Raw genomic sequence first — 20,170 nt, 5'->3', positions numbered from 1 at the left:
CCCAAAACTGTGCGTCAATTTCCAGAAATTTGCAGAATTTTGTTTTAGAATGACAAATCTTAAAAGAAAGAAAAAAAAAGTCTGGCACATACTAAGTGTTGGCTACTGAGATTTATTTTTAAATACAGAAATAAAATGTGCAATACAACTAGGAATGAACTGTATTGCACTTAAAATAAACTTACTGGTTGAGGAGATTTTACCGCCATTTTTTTATGTTTATTTTATTTTATTTTTTTGTGTGATTTTACGGGCTTTTATTGCATACATGATTCCGAAATGTCTCAAACCAGATTTGAGGCAAGGAGTGAAAATGCGTACAAAATCTGAAGACGCAAAGAGGAAAAACATGACAGAAAGCAGAGGCTCTTCTTACCGCCGACTGTTGAGAATACCTCCACCGCCTCGTCCACCTCGTCCACCTCCTCCACCACCGATGCCTTTTGTCCCATATTAACTGGACTAAAAACAACAACAGCAACAAAAAAAAAAAAGCTCTCAGCAGACTTCTCTTCACATGCAAGTCACAGCCTGTAGCAACGCAATGAACAAACGCAACAAATTTATATTTATCAAACTGCACAGAGCTAAAGTTCAGACGTGCGAGCGCCCTGCAAGGAGTACGGCTCAGGTGAAACTCCTCAGAAGGAATAACGAGAAGAGGAACAGACGGATGCTTATTTTGGTCAGCTGAATGGAGAGCGGGAGGGGAGGAGGAGAGGAAGGAAGGGACACTGGAGGCAGTTCTGCAATCGCATAACACATAATGACCTCCATGATTCTGCTCTTGCGCCCGCTTTAACAACATTACAGCTGCTAATGTGATGATCCTTTTCGATGTAGCTGAGGTTAGCTTTGCACTGTGTGATCACCTCAGGGTTTCATTTAAAATAAAACTAAACTAAGAAAGTCGCCTATTTCTACTTTTGACTCTCGTTTCTCATCATTTCTGTGAAAATTCCAAATATTGCTCAGTTCAGGTTTTTCCCACTTTGAAAGTCTGGTGTTTTATCTCATGGATCCCCACCTGATTGATTCTGGTAAGAACAATCAACACAAATTCGTCCAATTCCCCGTCCAATTATCCCCACAGAGGGCCCTTTCATTGCTTTGACAATACAGCAGCGTGCTCGCAGTCATATGGACTAGGATCTTGTGACGTGGTGATATGCCAGTCTAAATACAGACCAAGGCGAGCGAACTCCATGTGCAGCACAATGTGATGCTTCTGTTCGTCAAGTTGTTTTTTTTTTTCAGATGTGGCCAAAGAAAGGGGGGAGTCCAGAGGATACGGAAACAGAGGAATCAGCAGATTTTAAATGGGCGTAATTTCCAGAAAAAAAAAAAAAGGGAACAAACTCACTTTTGGTTTCAGTTTGGCACCGAGACGAATGTTTATCCAGAGACATTTTGGGTTCTGTCTCAGCGCGGCAGCTTCATGACCAGATGCAAGGAGAAAACGCACAACATTTGTGAAAAGCAAGAATAAAATTGACATTAAGGATACTGCGTGCAAGTTATTGGCAAATGAGTTAATCTAATCAATCATTTTCACAGAATGATGTACAGAAGTGAAAAGTTGAGGGACGTTAAAAAGTTGAGTGGAAGAAAAAAAAACACACAACATGGACAGTAGCACCGTTCATGGATTTTTAAAGCAGAACCAATTCGACTGAGGCAGTGTGTGCATTTCCTAACACTAACTAGAAAGAAGTGAAGAGTAGATTACATTTTAAAAAGAGAGCCAAGCTTTTTCTTGTAGAGTGAGGACTGAACGTTGCTAAAAAAAAATAATAATAAAAAAAATATTACGCTGTGTAATTTATCTAATTGTGGAGTCAGTTTTCTGAATTATTGGTGATATACGTTTGATGCACTTCTAATTTGCTTGTATGCATTTGTTTGTGTGTTTACCTGAATATAACACCCTGAATGTAAGGCTGCATGAAATGCAGATTTAAGCCAATAGGGGGCCATTGATTTATCTTCCATATTTATGACTTACATATAAAGTAATTAAGCTCTCCAAAAGAGATATTCCTGTATGCAACAAAACAATAATTTTTTTGCTGTTATGTAAAGCAACAAATAAAACTGTGTGTTTTTAGAGAACTAGATTTTTAAATGGTGAAAGCTTTCCTTAACACTTACCTGCTTGCGTCTGCCTCCGCCTCCTCAAGTAGTTGGATCCAGCTGCATCTTCTTAATTGTGTTAGCTTAGTTCAGTTCCTGCTTTGTGTCTTTTTAGGTTTTGATTCAGTTTATGATAGTTATTAATAGCTCATTTCTAACTTTGCTATGCGAGAGTACAGTGAGCGCAGCAAGAAATGTGCAGGACCGTTTTTGAATCGTTCTCAGCTGCGGAAAATGTTTTCTGTCATTTACACCGTAAAACCTGCAGATGTCACTAGAGAGCCACAACCAGAAACTATTAGCTTGATTTTATCCCATTTCTGAGAATAAAAAATTGTCACACTTACATTCTTAAAGATAAAAATACAATTTTCCCATAGGATAAAAAAACAGAGTTGTTTTATAGTATTAGAGTTGAAATATGAGGATTGAGTCCGGGAATATATATTTTTTTCAATGTCTTTTTCCATGCTTAACTAAAGCAAAATCAATGAACATAATTTCCCAGACTGTATAACAACCCTGTGGATAATTTCTGAAAAGTAGCTGCCCCAAATTTCACTGTATTTTCACAACCTGCATAAGTTTTCATAGAAAATATTTTAGGAAAGATTGACAGGCATTAAGACAAATATAACAGAGGCAATCAGCTTCAAACATGTAAGATGAAGTGCAAATATGAATTAAATATTTTACATTTTTAGTATGAGGTTCTTAGCAAAATCCCCTAAACTTTGAGCCTGGACTCATATTTCCAGAGTGGGGCGCTCAACTCAGTTCAGGCTCTTAAATGCAAAAATTTGTACATTATTATTTTCCTTCCTAAAAATTAAATACTTCATGTGTTAATTTCTGTGGATGCTATCGACTCGATTTTGAGCTAGTTAAATCCACCCTCCATGTATTTAACGGCACGTATAATAACCCAGTCAGATGTTGCATCCCTGCCTTGCCTGACAGCCATATTGAACATCCCTATATATAAAAGCGTGTCAAGTTTGTAATAAGAACCCAAGACTTGGTCGGAAATGTTGGAATTGTGCTTCAAAATAAAATAGAATTTACAAAATAAAATGTTTCAACTTCCAATTTGAGCTCAGAACATTAGTATTCAGCTTTGATGTGGCATTCCTGTTTAGTATATGGAAAATTTGACTTATATCTATGGGGAAAACCTTTAGAACCCGAAATGTTTTAAGGTCTACTGCTTCCCTCTTCAAACCTTCCCGAATTAGGCTTTTATTTTGTAAGCTTCAACCGGAACATACGGTATTTTATTACGTGCACATTGACGCGGACACCCCAAATCGCCTTACGGTTGTTTAGACTTAAACGCTTTTCTCATGTCTGTAGGTGATTGAGTGTAAGAGACTTAAAAACGGGAATCGGCATTCAATTATCGTTGTGATCAATTGGTTGCAGCTCAGCTTGTTCCTTTGAATTTTGAGGAAGACAAGTCGACCCCCGGTGAGTTTGCCTCTCCCTTAAAAAAAGATGAGCTTCTCTTCAACTTTGATGCGCTACTAGCGGATGTCCTCGTGCTCGCGCCGTTCGCGTCTCACAAATATAGATTTAAACCGGATTGTGTACATTAAACTGAACAAACTCTCAGAAAACATGGTTTTATTAGCCCTTTCTCAACGACTTTCTGAATTATGTTGGTAAATTTAGGGAATTACCAAGAAGCAAAACTTCACAGCCTCGGCTAGGCTCGTCCCGTTATGCGGACTACACCCACTAGCATGAAAATGTCAGATTTCAACGGCTCCCTTCTAAAGAATGTATATTTACACGGATAGAAATTGACGTGCTGTAGTTAGAAACTCAAAAAGAAGATGCTGTTTGTTTCTCTCAAACATTGAAAGTATTCTTGGCGTCTGTCTGATGCTAGTGTGTTTTACGAGCGGAGCAACAGTTGTCTCGCCGCTGTTTGATGAAGTTGTGGTTACATTTCAGTTTAAACGGAAGCCAAATCGGCGGGTAAATAGGTGAGCTAGCTGATTAAACGAGACATGTTGGCCTTCAAACGCCCCAGTTGTAAAAAAAAATCCGCACTGTTTCAATCAATCGGATTAAATTTTAATTTTTAATAAGTTGGACGTGTGTGTTAGACACTTTTATGGTAAAATTATAACATTAAGCTGCCCAAAATAAAGTGCAAGTCCAAGAAGTATCTAAAAGGGAAATGTCTTAACTCGTACCATCTAAGTTTCTTCAAATACTTGTGGGCGGTGATGCTGTCTGGTTGCAGTCAGTCTTGCAACCAATTGGAAGAAACCTCTGACTGAAGACTGTTGCTGTACTTGACTATCCTGGCATGCTAGCAGCTCAATATCTGGGCAGCAGAGACTGTATTCCGCAGTAACATGTCCTGGGTGACGCCATCAGTTGTTGGCAAGCACTGCTAATCCACCTCATTTTCTTTTGCCTCTTTAAATCTCAGTCTGGCCGAGCGCTTAGGAAGCTGGGATAGCTCATCTAAAACCAAGGAGCAGTGACTGTATCCGACAACGTAGAAGGAAATGGAAATGGTTTGAGGATGCAAATAAGACTGGGGAGGAAAACACCTGCCCTCAACTTACAGGCACAGCTACAGTTTGATTAAATCAAAGCATGTTCTTGTGTTTAAATTGCTTATTCTATGAACAAATCCAAGTCCCATTGAGAATATGTGCTAAAGCTGCTCTTTATATAATCTATTTTATGAAGAAGGAAAGACAGAAATGTCAGTAAATGTGCAAAGACACGCCCCAAAAAACTTTCAGCTGTATTAAATTGGGGACAGAATATAAATGCATACAAGTTTTAATGATTTTTAGTTTGTTTGTTTTTTTGACACAGAATTTATCATATAAATGACTGTATTCCCCCCTTAAATAAGTACATAATGGCTTAGCTGCAATTCAGTTCCCTTCTGACTATTTCCATTTCCACTTGTGTATCTTTAAGCGAACATGGTGGCATTCACTGAACAAGCACCTCTTTGTTTTGTGTTGTCATCGAAAGAAAGAGATGGGAAAGTATTTGTTTTCATCCTTTTCCCTCCTGACTTCACATAAAGTTCCTCTTGTTTTATTTGCAACTTTCAATACTTCTATCAAGACTTGGCTGGGAGATTCTGGACTCTGGTGTGAAAATTGAATGTATTGACTGTCCCTGAACTCATCCATTGCCAAATGACTTGTTTTTTTGTTTGTTTGCTTTGTTTTTTTTAAAAATGTTCTTTAAATTTTAGGTCTCACTTCCGTCCGCTGACGGATTTATCCTCTCAGCTGTTGGGCGAAAGGTGGAGAGGAAGCAAACATGCCTAAACCGGTAAGATGGAGTAATTTATGCGTCATTCCTGCATGCGTTAGTTGTGCAAATAGTCTCCCCGTTGTGTTCAAAATCTATTTACTTAAAGATAAACGCGAAGAGTCGTGGAAGTGGTACATTCGCCGTCCTGCTTCCTTCCACTCCTCATGCACTTCTTCCAAGTAAACAACAGCCATACTGTCTTGCAGAGTGCCAAGCCCACTGGGCCTGCAGCAGCAACACTGCACCCATTGTTGTTGAAAAGGGTAAAAAGAGAATGCCTCAGTCCAAGGATGTGAACAGCGCCAAAACAAAACCAATTTGATGCAGTCTTGTCATGGGTGTCTGCTTTCCACAGTCGAGCCTCTTTATCCAAATTAGACTTGGCGATCCTTGTTCTCACACTCCTTTGGCGCTGATCAACCTGGCTATTTTAAACGAGTTATTCCACATTTGTCTCGTTCTGGCTAAGTTTTTCTTCTGCTCGCGAGCAAAGTTGCTTCTTACAGTTTTGTAACTCAACCTTTTAACTCAAATTTATACTTTTTTTTTTATTTTTAAATTCTTTACAGCAGAGGACAACACTCTATCATTAAAAGAGGCTTCATCTGTATTTTGGAAAAATAAAAATATGACTTGTAATTAGGAAGCTGCAAAATACAAACTGGCTGAATTTGAGGCGCGCTGTAAGTGAGGCGCCTCCCTGCTCTTGGATGGTAGGAGGTGGCTTGGGCTTCAGGGAGATTTAAAGAGGAACAGCCGAGCACTGATTTCCTCCCTCACTTCCTCTTCTCATCGTTCAGTAAACAACCTGCTGCTCTGCTAGGATCAATGCCTGGTCATAGAGAAAAATCTGGTGGCTTTGTATAGCTACCAGCTATCTCTGGATTTTCTAAAGTGCCTCTCATGTCTGGATGTGAAACTAATTGTTTACGAATGCACCAATCAATCAGATTGATTTGAATCGGGCAATTTTTCCGCATGAAATCAGTTGTTGGGTTTTTTTTTTTTAATTGAATACATCAGGAGTACAGGTTGGCGCTTTTTTTTTTTTAGCTTAATAAAAATCAGATATGTACGAGGGAACGTTATTTGATACAAAAATCTTGTAATTCCCCTTTTAAACATCCTCTATCAAACACATTGCCGCTCTTCTTTATGCAGTGTAGTCTGTGGAAGAACGAGAGGGGAAAAAAGGGAAGTGGCTGGTCAGACTTAACCAAAAGTAAGAAATTCATATCGAAGTAAAGTTTGAGTTTTTGAGTGACAGAAGTTTAAAATTTAAAAAAACTTCACCACAAACCTGTGAACCTTCAGAAGCAAAGCTCACATTTCCATATCAGTGTTTTAGATTAACCCAGTTAATCAAACAGAACGGACATTTGTATTGTAGCTAGACTAGGTTGGGGAGGGTCGTAATGAAAGCGTATTTTTAAGTTCTGGTTCATGCATTTGATCAAAAAGGAGGAGAAATAAAAACAGATTTCAGTCTTTAACACGAGAACCACCAGATTGATTGATTCCAATATATGGGTGATTGATTGGTCCATCTCTAGTCTTTGGTTTCTGCTTTAAACAAATATTTGAGTTCATTTGTATTAACATTTTACTCCCTCAGCTTGGAAACCGTTTGGTAAAGAAGACTTTCTGATTTCTTACTTGAGGCTATTTGCTGAAGTGTGTGTGTGTGTGTGTGTGTGTGTGTGTGTGTGTGAGAGAGAGAGAGAGGGGGGGGGGGGTCTGTGTACTTTTTGGGGCCCAGTTTAAGTCAACATCCTGGTTCTGTGGAAGTAAAAGTGCAGCTCGCAGACAGAAGATCACCAGGCAACCAAGCGGCTGTCGAGGAAGGCCGAGCTTCACAACGTAAAGATCCCGTCCAGGTTTTCAGAACGTATCTGTAAACTGACAACCCTGCTTTCTAATGAACAGTTTTCGGCCTGTCTGGCCTCCCCTCCCTGTGTGGGAGGATTCCCTCGGTGTGCTGGGAGGTTAATCAGAGGGACAGACAGTTGCTCTGAGCCTGGCAGCTCAGATTAGCAGCTCTGTACTGGCTGCAGTCGGCGTGGGTTTGCTTTAAGACCGCTCTCGGCAAAGCCTCTGTAAACAGCTTACGGTGACTAAACAGCTGCACGTTTAACAATGGCCAAATCACAGTGAGAACTGAGCTTTGCCGCTGAAATGGAGAGCGAGAATCTCATAAATTGACCGCACACCGGTAATGATGCTGCACAAATCTTTAAAGAAGGCTAAAGTTGAGTAAGATTAGCACCGCGGAAGAGGATGTGGAGAAAATGTTTTTTGTTTTTTTTAAAAAGGCAAAAGAAGTAAATAAAGCTGGTTGAAAGTTCTTTGACTGGCTGAGGATTTACCCATCAGGGTGAAGCCACTTAATGCTTTTGTCACGTTTTTCCTGTTGTCTGTATGACCGAGGTGGTCATCTGCTGTTCCTAACCAGTGTGCCGGTCTCTTTCCATGTGTTGTCTACTTTTACTGCGTGTGCTTTATCGGTAGAGACGCCTCAACGGGCCCAATCAGTGACCAGCTGGTTGGAAACTCAAAGATCTCATCTATTTCCGATCAGACTGTGCATCACGTTCAGGAACTCCCATGTCGCACTAACTGCAACTTTGTTTGGTGTGGAACAAGCTAACAGACAATTGATGGTCTAATTTCACACAAATAATAACTTTAATTGTATTATATCTCTAACAAATGGACTTGCAAAAGTCAGTTCTCGAAGACATCGCAGTTGTTGCTTTGTTTGATTAGCGGCGTCAAAGCCCCAGCATGTTGCTGCCGCTCATCTCCTCCCCCTCTGTCTGCAAGCGAAGGGATTAACTGACTGTCTGCTCCAGACGAGATTCCTCTTCCTCAGCGTATTGGTTTCCAATGTTTTGGCAGCGTCCCACTCCATGCTTCGCCGCAAACGCGGAGCACATACACCAGAGTGTCACAACTTAAAAACAGAGAGGAGTGCGTGTTCTGTTCTGACTCCTGTCTCAGGCATGCTCCAGCTTTTCACATGTACTCAGTGGGAGTCACGAGGTTTAAGTTCAGCGTTTTCTCAGGTTTCCTGGGCTCTTCATTCTTGGGACGACGCTGAGAGAAACCACGAGAGAGGAATGATGGCAGAAAAATTGATTAAAATTAGAGCAGAGGAATCCAAAACAATCATTCCTGAGGTTTTGTGTATAATTGCTAAGCAGAAAAAGGAGAAAATCGTCTCCTCAGCTTTTTTTTTTTTTTTTTTGTTTTTTTTTTTTAGTTCTCTTACTGTAATTTCATCTCGGTTTCCCCAGATCTCCTCTCGTGCTTCCTGTTGCGCTCTGCCTCGTTCACAATGTCATTTCGTTTTCTTGCGCTTGGTGTTTGCATCCTGCCCTACTTGCTTGTCACCATCCGCCCTGCTAAGTGCCTTCCCGCTTCTCATCATGTGCTGCAAACCGCCACTGAGCTCATGTGCTGTGCTGCTGCGTGCACGTAGGTGTGAGAGGAAGGATGTGAGATGCCTCTGAGGTCAGCCCTCCTCGCTCTTTGTCATCAGCTGCTGCTCGGCCTGCTGCCAGTGCAGCTTAGGGAGCCACAGCCAATGGCTGACTTTTAGCGTCTGCTCCACCCAGCAGAGGCCTGTAAGCAACAGGCTTGAAGAATTGGTCTTTCTCACAATGCTGTGCTTGGTCTGTATGATGGAAGCGACTTAATATGTTTGTACTGCCGTGGTATGCCAATAGACCCCAGACAGCCGCTACAACCCTTCAACTGCCCTCATCCCACAACATGAATGCATGACGGCTAAAATATAAATTTTCTGCTGTATATTCCGTTAAAGTTCCTTTGCAATTCCAGCAGTGCAGGAATTGATATATATATATATTTTTTTTGTCATTTGATATGTTGTATTCCACATATATTTTGAGGATCTTTGAGGAGTTTGCTTTACTTTGGTAAAGGAAAGTTTTTCGCTTTGAAATTCAGGACTAAACTATGGATGACACAAGAGAGATTCACCAAAACACAAAAAAATTCTAGATTGGATATTTGTGACGCTGTTGGATTGATAAGAGCAGATCTATTAAATAAATAGGTTCACACAAAAAGTTGTACTATTTCTACTTTTGGAGCTCAAGGAGATCAGCAAATGCAGTGATGAGTTAGTAGAAAGTCCATTATTGCATAATTTTAATTTACTCAGTGAAGCCTTTGGCATTGCAGTAGGACTAGAGATGCAGCAGTCGGATGGCCAAAGATCTGAATCAACCAATTTTCTCATGACTGAGTCTTATGTGTCAATAGTAGATCAAGTACAGGAAATCGTTTTTTTTTTTTTTTTTTATGAATTAAGAGCTCCTCCTGTTTTTGGTCACTTAGCTGTATTCACTTTATCAGCCAGGGAAATCCTGATAGTTGTACCTATGTCTAATAGTATAATCAAAGTAAATGACAGTTTTTATGTTTTGTTGTTTTTGTGCAGATCAATGTCCGTGTGACCACCATGGATGCAGAGCTGGAGTTTGCCATCCAGCCCAGCACCACAGGAAAACAGCTTTTTGACCAGGTGAGTCTCACTAAAGTAGATAAACATGTCACCATGTCTGCACTTATCATGAGGAGGATTTTAAAAACTTTGCCGTGGAAGGTTTGACATGCGCAGTTTTTCCTTATTTTCCATTCCAGGTGGTGAAAACAGTAGGTCTGCGGGAGGTTTGGTTCTTCGGTCTGCAGTATGTGGACAGTAAAGGTTACGCCACCTGGCTAAAACTGAACAAAAAGGTCAGTTTTTTGGGGGGCTAATTTCTACTTTAGCAATCTGCAAAAGGTATTTCTGCATGTGTTTGAATTAAAATGTCAAGTAATTTTGTCCAACTTGCTTAGTTGGTATAAACTGACAGTGATGGATCACAATGTTGGTTATATTTCCCAGGTGACCCAGCAAGATGTGAAAAAAGAAAACCCTCTGCAGTTCAAGTTCAGGGCCAAGTTCTTCCCAGAGGACGTTTCTGAGGAACTGATCCAAGAGATCACACAGAGACTCTTCTTCTTGCAGGTAAAAACGCTCATTTAAAACAATTTTTTATTATTATTATTTTTTGTAAAGAAAAGTAAACCTTTGCATAATTCCACTCGTACTTAAAATAAAAATCTGGACACAGGATCTCTAATGTGCGATTTTTTTTTTTTGTTTGTTTGTTTGTTTTTCCATTTTCATTTCTTTTTCAGGTCAAAGAGGCCATTTTGAACGACGAGAACTACTGTCCTCCAGAGACGGCCGTGTTGCTGGCTTCATATGCTGTCCAGGCCAAGTATGGAGACTACAACAAAGACGTCCACAAGGCTGGATACCTGACCCATGACAGACTGCTGCCTCAGAGGTATGTGAACGCTCACAACAATAGACCCTGCTTTCGACTAGACAACACAAAGGTGTGCGGAAATGTGAAGTGGAAGGACAAGAATACATTTGTTTTTCAAAGTTTTTTTTTTTTTTTTTAAATCCAGAAATGTGTTGTTTGCATTTGAATTCAGAGCATTGTTGCTCAAAATAAAATAAAGATATCTTTATTTTAACTGTCATGTGATAAAAACTAAAAAAAAAAAAGTCCAGACTGTTTTGTAACGCCTGACGTCTGGAGGTCAGCCCTCCAGAGAGTGACCCCTTTTGTTGTGAAAGGAAAATCAACTGTTTTTCATTCCCTGTTGGAGTGCTTGTATTATTTCCTCCAGAGGAAGCAATTTTAGGCTATTTGACATTCCTTCAGGTGAACGTCACCGTCTGTGTGTTTCCCCCAGAGTTCTGGAGCAGCACAAGCTGACGAAGGAGCAATGGGAGGACAGGATACAGGCCTGGCATGAGGAGCACAAAGGAATGCTCAGGTAGCTGTTCAGGTGTTTCTATCATTATGTGCTTAGATTTGTCATTTAATGTTAGAATATCACTGGATTAAATGTGACAAAACGCCATATAATTTCGCCAGGTTTGATTTAACTTTCTTCTCCAATTTGTATTTGATAAAACAGTCAAATATATTCTCCTTTACAAGAAAATGCTTTGTTCTAATAGTTGTAATAGTTTTAAAATATTTTCTCTTTTTTTTTTTTTTTTTTTTTTTTTTAGAGAAGATTCAATGATGGAGTACCTAAAAATTGCCCAAGACCTGGAAATGTACGGAGTGAATTATTTTGAGATCAAAAACAAGAAGGGCACACAGCTGTGGCTGGGCGTGGACGCTCTGGGTCTCAACATCTATGAACACGAGGACAAGTAAGGGATTCACAAGCCTACAACTTAAACACACATCTAATATCTAATATCACAGTTTGAGTTTCATTAAAATATTTTTACCGGTTTTGGGATTAAAGATGTGTCCTTTTTAGGGATTACAGTTTGGAAATGCAAAGATGTTTTCAGTTTGTATTCTGTATTTAAAGCCTGGTCCCAATGAATATCTGTAGCAAATCCATTGGGAATTTATTTACTTGTACTATAAGAATAAAAAAAAGAGATTTTTAAGCTATAAAGCTGTAATTTTGCAGAGGCTCCATTAGCTGGAAGCTCATATCCTAATGTCTCAGTCGTAACAGTTGGTGGGGGTTTGTCAATGTGTGTCGTCATAACGATATCTATGGTGTAACCTTAAGCCTGAAGGTGCAGAGTTACAGATATTGTTAGAAGGTGGAAGGAGGGGAAAACTCCCATCTTTTTATTGTTCCAGGGGATTTCCTGTTCTGATGAATCGGATTTATTTTTCACACTTTGGAAACGGAAAATGGATTTCTGATCTTATGGGATGTCCTCTTGATAGCAATCTGCGTTATCAAAGATTACAGCTTTCTTTCCTTATCAAAGAAACATGAGAAGTAAACAAGAAAGCAAGCATCCCAATGCAGCAAGCAGCCTGTAATTCCTGATTGTCTGAACCACTTTTAATGCTAAATCCACCCATGGTGGGCGTTGGTGTAATTCTTTTCATGAAAACTCAAAATTAAATTCTGCCGTTTCCTCTCTTTCAGATTGACGCCAAAGATCGGCTTCCCCTGGAGTGAGATCAGAAACATCTCCTTTAATGACAAGAAGTTTGTGATCAAGCCTATTGACAAAAAAGCACCTGTGAGTAAACGTTCGTCAGAGAGCCTGAGGCGTCAACCAATGCAAGTTCTTTAAAAAAAAAAAAAGAAAACGTATACTTTTTACTCTCAATATTTCCAGGACTTTGTGTTTTACGCCCCGCGACTGCGCATCAACAAGCGTATTTTGGCGTTGTGTATGGGTAACCACGAGTTGTACATGAGGAGAAGAAAGCCTGACACCATTGAAGTGCAGCAGATGAAGGCCCAGGCCCGGGAGGAAAAGCACCACAAGCAGATGGAAAGGTAGGAGCACTGTCAGTAACACGCTTTAGAAAACACTGAACAGACTGGAAAAAGAGACTAAATAACCAACAAAATGCGTTTAATGTTCCCATCAAGAAAAAAAAAATAAAAACATTTTTTTTAAATTAACTTGAAATTGATTATATGAAGAATTTTAAACCCAGAGTGAAACTTTTACCATCATCAAAGATGGACTGCAGCTGTGTGTCAACTAGACTTCTAGTCCCCAACGCCCCGTGTTTCTTCATGTGTTCAAATCATTTGACGAAGCCCTGTGCCTCCCTATAGAAACAGTCACTTGGCGTATTGATTATGAATGTTCTCAGGGCCCAGTTGGAGAATGAAAAGAAGAAGCGAGAGCTTGCCGAGAAGGAGAAGGACAGAATAGAGCGAGAGAAGGAAGAGCTCATGGAGAGGCTGCGGCAGATCGAAGAGCAGACCATGAAGGCTCAGAGAGGTACCCCTACTCTTCTGTTCCCTCCGTCCATCATGTCTGCTGCGACTGCACCATCGGTTTAAATCAACTTGGACCCGTGTCTGTGCCCTCCGCTAGAGCTTGAAGAACAGACTCGCCGGGCCATGGAGTTGGAGCAGGAAAGACAGAAGGCGCGAGAGGAGGCCGAGAAGCTGGAGAGGGAGAGACAAGCAGCTGAAGAGGCCAAGGCGGAGCTGGCCAAGCAGGCGGCAGACCAGCAGAAGACCCAAGAGCAACTGGTCTGTTTTTGGCTTTTGGCACGTTTGAAACTCATCTAGTGTTTGCGCTCGGTGTCTGTAACACGGCTGTGCTTTTTTTTTTTTTTTTTTTTTTGTCCCAGGCCGCCGAGCTGGCCGAGTTCACAGCAAAGATTGCTCTCCTAGAGGATGCCAAGAGGAAGAAGGAGGATGAGGCCACCGAGTGGCAGCACAAGGTACTGCAGTCATCATTACTTTTAAAGATTGTAAAAACTGAATGTGTGTGTCAGGAGTATTTAAGACATATGATTCTGTATCACTCCTTTTTTTTTTTTTTTTTTTTTTTTTTTCAAGTGTGATGTTCGCTCAGGGTGTTGATTCCATATTTCAAAGTCAGTTTTAACTCTTGAGAAGCAGTGACAGAAACGGACATCCGCCAACTGTACAACATAATAAAAAACTAAACCAAAACAAAGTAGAGCCCACAACATGAAGGTTTATTTAACACCAATTGAGGAAGAAAAGGAGTCCAAAGATTACTAAATAGCTCACCTTAAATGATGTCACCTGACATCGTTGAACTTGCCTCCAAGGCTGTGTCAGTCTTTATCATGGCAGACGTTGTTTTCAGACGACAGGTTTGCTTGTAATATGCGAGTCTAACTCGTACTTTGGCTCATATTTCTTCATTAGCGAATGTTAGGATAACCAATTTGAAGTCGTCGTCTCTCTACCTGCTTTAGTAATCGCTGAAATCAAAACAGATCTCCAGTCAGTTCTTAATCAGTGTTTTTACTGATTCAAGTAAAAGGAGGGATAAAATTTTGTTTTTCTTCTGATTAAAACGAACCGAAAACCAAACCGCCACATTAAAACTAAGGTATGTAACTTACCTTTATTTTTGTGTACTGTTACACCCCTAATATCCTTCACTTTTTTTTCCCCCCACTTGTTGGTTTGTGCATCTAAACATTAATTATTCTGTCCACCCATCGGTTAGATGATCCGTTCATGGATTTAACTTTTTATTCATTCTTTTATCTACCCATCAGTTTGTCCGTCCGTTTTATTCTTTTTTGTGCGTGTTTGTCTTTTTCTGCGTCTGTCCGAATGTTCACCCATTTATTTCTGTTATCCGTCCGTTGTGTCTCTCTTTCCATCCATCAGTTTGCCCACTTATCCATATGGGGAAAAAATCTGAAAATTTGACTTCCAAAGGCTTTTTAACCAACTTAATCTTAACCTATCTCTGTATTTTATCATCTTTTTAGCCTTTTCTTAACACTTCCTTGCGACATTTGACGAGCTTTATCCCGCATAGACACTGTGACTTTAATAATGCGGATATGCAAGGTTAGCATGTATGTTTGTGACGGCGCCAAGCCCAGCTCCAAAAGCCTGGTGATTCTCCGTCTTAACGTCCGTATAATCCTCTCTCTCTGTTCGCCTGCAGGCTCTGTCTGCTCAGGAAGACCTGGAGAAGACCAAGGAGGAGCTGAAGACCGCCGTGACGCCGGCGCCCGCTCACCCAGGTGGCGACGCCGAGCACGACGAGCAGGACGAGAACCACGCCGAGGCCAGCGCCGAGCTGTCCAACGAGGGCGTCTGCCAGCTGGACCTCCGCAGCGAAGAGGCTCGCGTCACCGAGGCGCAGAAGAACGAGCGGGTCAAGAAGCAGCTGCAGGTGAGAAGCGCTGATGAAAGGGTTCAGAGGTCGTTTCCAAGGAAGGAAGGAAGGTGGCGTCTGGCTTCGTGAGCCAAACGTTTTTCTGAAACCACTTTCAACGTTTGGTCTGGAGCACATTTCAGTTAAGCTGCTACAATCTAACCAGAAAAAAAAAAACTGCTTATTTAAGGTTCATTAAACAAAGACATTTACATCCCACGAAAGCAAATAACAACAAGACTATATTATTTTCTAACAGCAGTTTTGTAACAAAGAAGAAACACGGGCCAAGCAATGGCAAATAAGGGTAAGAGAAAGGCACACTTGTCTGTCCGTTCGTCTTCGTCCTCCTGCCCTCAGCAGGAGCTGTGCTGGCTTAGACTGTAGCCCGGCTTCAATCAGACACTCGACTCATTCGCCCCCCAAAAAATCTGTTTCCTCTTCCATGTTTATTCACCTACAGCTGAATCCAGATATCTGCATGCACTGCATACAGAAACAATCGACGTCTCGGTCGTTTTTTTGCTCGACCTTAATGTTTCTAAATGTTTTAATAAATTTATTTCATGCAGTGTGTGTAAACATCTGGATTTAGCAGCATTTAAAAAATAAAATTAAAAAAAATTCAAATACAAGCTTGGCTGCTGCATAAGCCAGGACTCGTACTAAAGCTATACAACCAAAACAAATTACAATCGTCTCCAAAGAACCTTATAAACCTGGACAAAATGAACCAAACAAAAATTCTTAGGAATCGGATATGCAGAGAAATAGTCAAGTTTTTAAGCTTAGACCAGCTCAGACATTGAGTGAAACTTGGGATATTTTATTAATGTTGACAGAAAGTGATGATAGGAAAGTTGAGCGAAGGAATGCTCTCATAATGACTGCTCACAGTATGAAGGGGGCAAAAAAAAAAAAAGCATTTTGAACCTCCAGCTTTGATCAGATCACCCCCTCTGCCTCTGTCCTGTTCACATTTGTCTCCATTTGTCCTCCCTCCCGTTTGCCTCGTCAACCTCGGCTTCCTCTGTCTCTCCCGTCCAGACTTTGAGCTCGGAGCTGGCCGACGCCCGAGACGAGACCAAGAAGACGCAGAACGACGTGCTGCACGCCGAGAACGTCAAGCAGGGCCGAGACAAGTACAAAACGCTGCGACAGATCCGGCAGGGCAACACCAAGCAGCGCATCGACGAGTTCGAGTCCATGTGAAAGCGGAGCCGCCTCTTTTACCCTCCGCCTGCCCAGGCCGTCTGGTTAAATCGCTCGTCGGACATTGCCAAAGCTTCCTAAGAGAGAGCCGCTCTGAACTAGATATTCATCGCCAGAGCCAGTCATCATTAATCCTAAAATGTTTTGGGAAAGAGTAACTGTAAAACCAAAAGCTAGGTTTTATTTTGTACTGAATCAACCTGGCCATAGAAAGCTATTTTTAATTTTTTGTTTTTCTTGTTTTCCTTGACCCATGTATGCAAAGCTTTAGTCGGATCCCCTTCGTTTTTCTGCTTTTGTTTCTCGCTTGTTTTATCGATGATGTGGGGATAAACCAGGTCATATCAGCGTTTGGAGAGCTTCTGTTACATCATGTGAAAAACATATCAAATATTAGAGCTGAGGTTACTTTACTATGTCCTTTCAATTCAAACTGATTTAATATTTAGAGGTTTATGTGGAAGAAATGGAGCTGCAGTTTTTTTTTTTTTTTAATGGCTGGCTGATCAAAAACCGCCAGTATTTTTTGAGATTTTAAAAGAAATCTTTTCTGTGAATTAGAAACGAACAAAGAGCCTCTGTCAAGCAGCGAGTTCGGACAATTGAATGTAGCAAAGATTACAAAGGGAAAATGTTTTTTGTTTTTTATATATATATATATATATATATATTCATAGCAGTAACTAATCAGCTTGTGCCACTCAGCCGTCGCCCTCAAGTATAAAAGTATTATTAAAGATAAGCTAAATGGTTCGGTTGTAGTGATGCCGTGTGTGTTTTGGAGCTTTCCAGTCGAGTCCCCAGTGTTTCATTTCCAGTCACCGTCGATGGTTTTCTCTGCCTACCAGCTCACAAAGGAACCAAGGGAGTTCGAAGGACACGCGGACGGATCGGTTCGGTGGTTTTTAAGGACATGGAAGCTGAAGCCTCGGCACCTCTCTGACTGGAGAGCTTATGAAAACATCAGTCCCAAGGCGGGACGCATCTCTACCTCAGTAATTAAAGCAGTGGTGACTGAAAGTCAAATACTTGGGATGCGTCCTCCCCTCCCTGCCTTTATGTAAAAGAAACAAACGCGTAATGTTTTTTTTGTTTTGTTTTGTTTGTTTGTTTGTTTTTTTGTTGTTAAAATTACAAAGTTCCTTCCCCTAAAATCTATTAATTCAGATTTAACACAATAGTGAAATATAGTTTCCAATAATAGTTTTATTTTTGCTATACCTGACAGCTGGTGTTGGTTCACAGTTTTAGGCCTGCTTTTTGTGTTCAACTTCTGCATCTTCTGCCGTGGTTTTTGCCACAGCAGGTGCAAAGAAATGATCTGGTGCTTCCAGCGCCTGGAGATTTAAAAAAAAAAACAGAAACTGGAAAACCAGCAGCCAGGCGTCGTTTCAACTGCCGGCTCCACCGAAGGAGGGAAACGCTTGCCATCATGTCTGCCCGTGCTCTCAAAATCTCCGTGTCTGAGCCGTGAAATCTTCAGTTTGACACAAAGAAGCTGACTGTGTTGGCTCTGGCATCAGCTGTCACTTTTTGATATGATTTTTTTTTTTTTTGTTCCCCGTCTTTTATTTCTGATGTTTTAGTTTGTATTGTTTAAGTTAGAGGGCACAGGTGGATCATGATCCATTTCTTTGGCTCACAAATAAAAGTTTTACATTTTAAACTCGTTTTGCTGTATTGTATTCTTTAAAACACAAATGCCACATTTCTCCCCCGTTCTTCAATAACAACTTAGAGGAGATATGTCATGAAAAATCCACTTTTAGTCCTTGAAATAATTTTTTTGTGTATTCCAAGTGTCTAGGAGAGAAAAAAAAATCTCCTGGTGCTGTTGCATCTTTAAGTTCTGATGCTGCCAATATTCCTTTTTTCCTGTTTTTGATGCCAAAACAGAAATATAGACAAAAAACTTTAAAATCGGTGCATTTCTGGAGTAAAAATAGATTGATCAACATATTTAAGCAGCATATAGCCTTAATTTTGACTGATTATGATTAACTTTGTGCATTTTAACCTAAAAATCCTATTAAATACCAAATTAAGCATGAACAGCTACTTTATTTACAGACCAAGATCTGAACCCGCATCTCTTACACCTGAGGTTTGATCCCATAACCTGCAGACCACATGATCTTCTACACTGTAGAAATTTCTCGTGGCGCATTTGTCTTTTCTACTGTCAATGGTGACTGAGCCTTTTGAACCATAATATATGAAACATTGAGCAACTTATCCGTTGTGCAAAGATGCTTTTTGTGATGACATTCATCAAAATGTAATGTTACTGGTTTTCTCCATTGTTTGCTGGATGGTGTTTTCATGATTGTGTAGTTTTGTGTCTTTATGAAATAAAGCACTATGAACTGTCTTGTTGCTGAAATGTGACATACAAACAAACTTGAATGATAATTAAAACTCTGAAGAGCCTGTTTGCTTGCAGAGCATCTAATTAAACCAGTCAATCCAGGTGTGGTGGTGCAGGTAGTCACACCTTTAAACTGAGGGCCGTTAGTTAAACCTGTCACTCAATGAGCAGTAAAATGACCCTGAAAACGTCATTAGTCTCACTTGTTACATGAAGATCAAATCAGGTCAACATATGTCACTCAAACTGTGGAAGATCATGTGGTCTACAGGTTATGGCATCAGACTTCAAGAACAAAAGACCTGAGTTCAAGTCCTGGAAAGGATTTTTCATTTTCTCGATTTTCATGCAAAAAACCAAGAAAATGAAAAATCGGCAGTATCACCAAAAAACTTTGAAATCGGTGCATGGAAAGGATGTCTATTTTGTCAGCATCTTTCAAACGCACTATTGACAGCAGAAAATATAAATGTGGCATGAGAAACTTCTAAAGCGTGGAAGGTTGTGTGGTCCACAGGTTAGGGCATCAGCCATCAGGTACAAAAGATGTGGGTTCAAATCCTGATCTTGGTCTGTAAATAAAGTGGATATTCATGCTTTATTTGGTACTTAATGTGATTTTTAGATTAAAACACACAAAATTCATCATAATCAGTCAACATAAAGGCTATGTGTTCAGAAAAACATGATTTCTGCTTAAATATGTTTTGTTTTTTATCAATCTCTTTTTACTCCAGGAATGCACCGATTTCAAAGTTTTTTGCTGATACTACCAATATTTCATTCTGCTGTTTTTTTACATTAAAAACAGAGAAAATGAAAAATTGGCAGTATCAGCAAAAACCTTTGAAATCGGTGCATTTGTACTCCAGGAATGCACCGATTTCAAAGCTTTTGCTGATACTGCCGACATTCCTGTTTTGCTGTTTTTCCATAAAAACCAGCAAAACAGGAATATCGGCAGTATCAGCAAAAAACGTTTAAATCGGTGCATTCCTGGAATAAAAATTGATTGATAAAAAATAAGATATTTAAGCAGAAATGTTTTACATTTAGCCTTAATTTTGACTGATTATGATGAACTTTGTGTGTTTTAATCTAAAAATTACATTAAGTACCAAATTACACATGAATATCCACTTAATTTATGGTCCAAGATCAGGATTTGAACCCTTGACCTTCATAATTGACATCTGATGCCATAACCTGTAGACCATAGGCCCGTCTATGCTTTGGAAATTTCTCCTGGCCCATTTATCTTTTCTGCAGTCAATGTTGGCAAAAGGCAAAAACAAGCCAACAAATCAAAAAGCCTTTCAGAGAACCTACCAGGACTTGAACTTATGACCTTTTGGTTTAAGAACTGATGACAATCCCACCACACCATAAGAACCTTCTCTTTTCTAACTCATAGCACATTTATCTCTGTTTTCAATCCTTGATAAAACTATTTGCTC

At 40.2% G+C, this 20,170-nt stretch overlaps 2 protein-coding genes and 1 long non-coding RNA gene across 4 annotated transcripts in view; 1 reads left to right on the top strand and 2 right to left on the bottom strand.

Moving 5' to 3' along the window:
* mcf2la (mcf.2 cell line derived transforming sequence-like a) overlaps window positions 1–467 on the bottom strand; it is a 38,296-nt gene extending 37,829 nt beyond the window's left edge. The window contains exon 1 of the mRNA XM_016678102.1: window positions 377–467. Coding sequence (XP_016533588.1) covers window positions 377–452 — 76 coding nt within the window. The 5' untranslated portion in view covers window positions 453–467. The remainder of the gene's footprint in view (window positions 1–376) is intronic.
* A 2,944-nt stretch (window positions 468–3,411) lies between these two features.
* On the top strand, window positions 3,412–18,013 carry LOC103147135 (radixin-like). 2 transcript variants are annotated; one of them, XM_007565336.2, is made up of 15 exons: window positions 3,412–3,600; window positions 5,369–5,448; window positions 9,899–9,982; window positions 10,102–10,197; window positions 10,349–10,471; window positions 10,645–10,796; window positions 11,215–11,298; window positions 11,540–11,686; window positions 12,436–12,532; window positions 12,632–12,795; window positions 13,122–13,252; window positions 13,349–13,509; window positions 13,611–13,703; window positions 14,921–15,151; window positions 16,181–18,013. In XM_007565336.2, exons 2-15 carry the CDS (start codon window positions 5,437–5,439, stop codon window positions 16,343–16,345), a joined length of 1,740 nt encoding a protein of 579 aa, XP_007565398.1. In that variant the 5' UTR covers window positions 3,412–3,600; window positions 5,369–5,436; the 3' UTR covers window positions 16,346–18,013. The 2 variants fall into 2 exon arrangements, with proteins under 2 accessions (XP_007565398.1, XP_016533595.1); XM_016678109.1 differs by lacking the exons at window positions 3,412–3,600; window positions 5,369–5,448; window positions 10,102–10,197; window positions 10,349–10,471; window positions 10,645–10,796 and having other exon boundaries at window positions 9,924–9,982.
* LOC107837779 (uncharacterized) lies at window positions 8,092–9,275 on the bottom strand. The gene is made up of 2 exons (XR_001663824.1): window positions 8,702–9,275; window positions 8,092–8,526 (listed from the first exon to the last, which is right to left on the bottom strand). It is a non-coding gene; the product is annotated as an uncharacterized LOC107837779 (long non-coding RNA).
* Window positions 18,014–20,170: the final 2,157 nt, after the last annotated feature.

Source organism: Poecilia formosa, unplaced genomic scaffold (genome assembly GCF_000485575.1).
Source record: "Poecilia formosa unplaced genomic scaffold, Poecilia_formosa-5.1.2 Scaffold174, whole genome shotgun sequence".
Taxonomy (NCBI): Eukaryota; Metazoa; Chordata; class Actinopteri; order Cyprinodontiformes; family Poeciliidae; genus Poecilia; species Poecilia formosa.
Note: the sequence above shows the minus strand (reverse complement) of the source record. Positions and strands in the feature narration are given on the sequence as shown.

Bases quoted from the DNA above. Each gene is read 5' to 3' on its own strand.
- LOC103147135 (XM_007565336.2), top strand. The intron at 13,253-13,348 runs GTACCCCTACTC...GCCCTCCGCTAG, and splicing joins GACCATGAAGGCTCAGAGAG to AGCTTGAAGAACAGACTCGC. The intron at 13,510-13,610 runs GTCTGTTTTTGG...TTTTTGTCCCAG, and splicing joins AGAAGACCCAAGAGCAACTG to GCCGCCGAGCTGGCCGAGTT.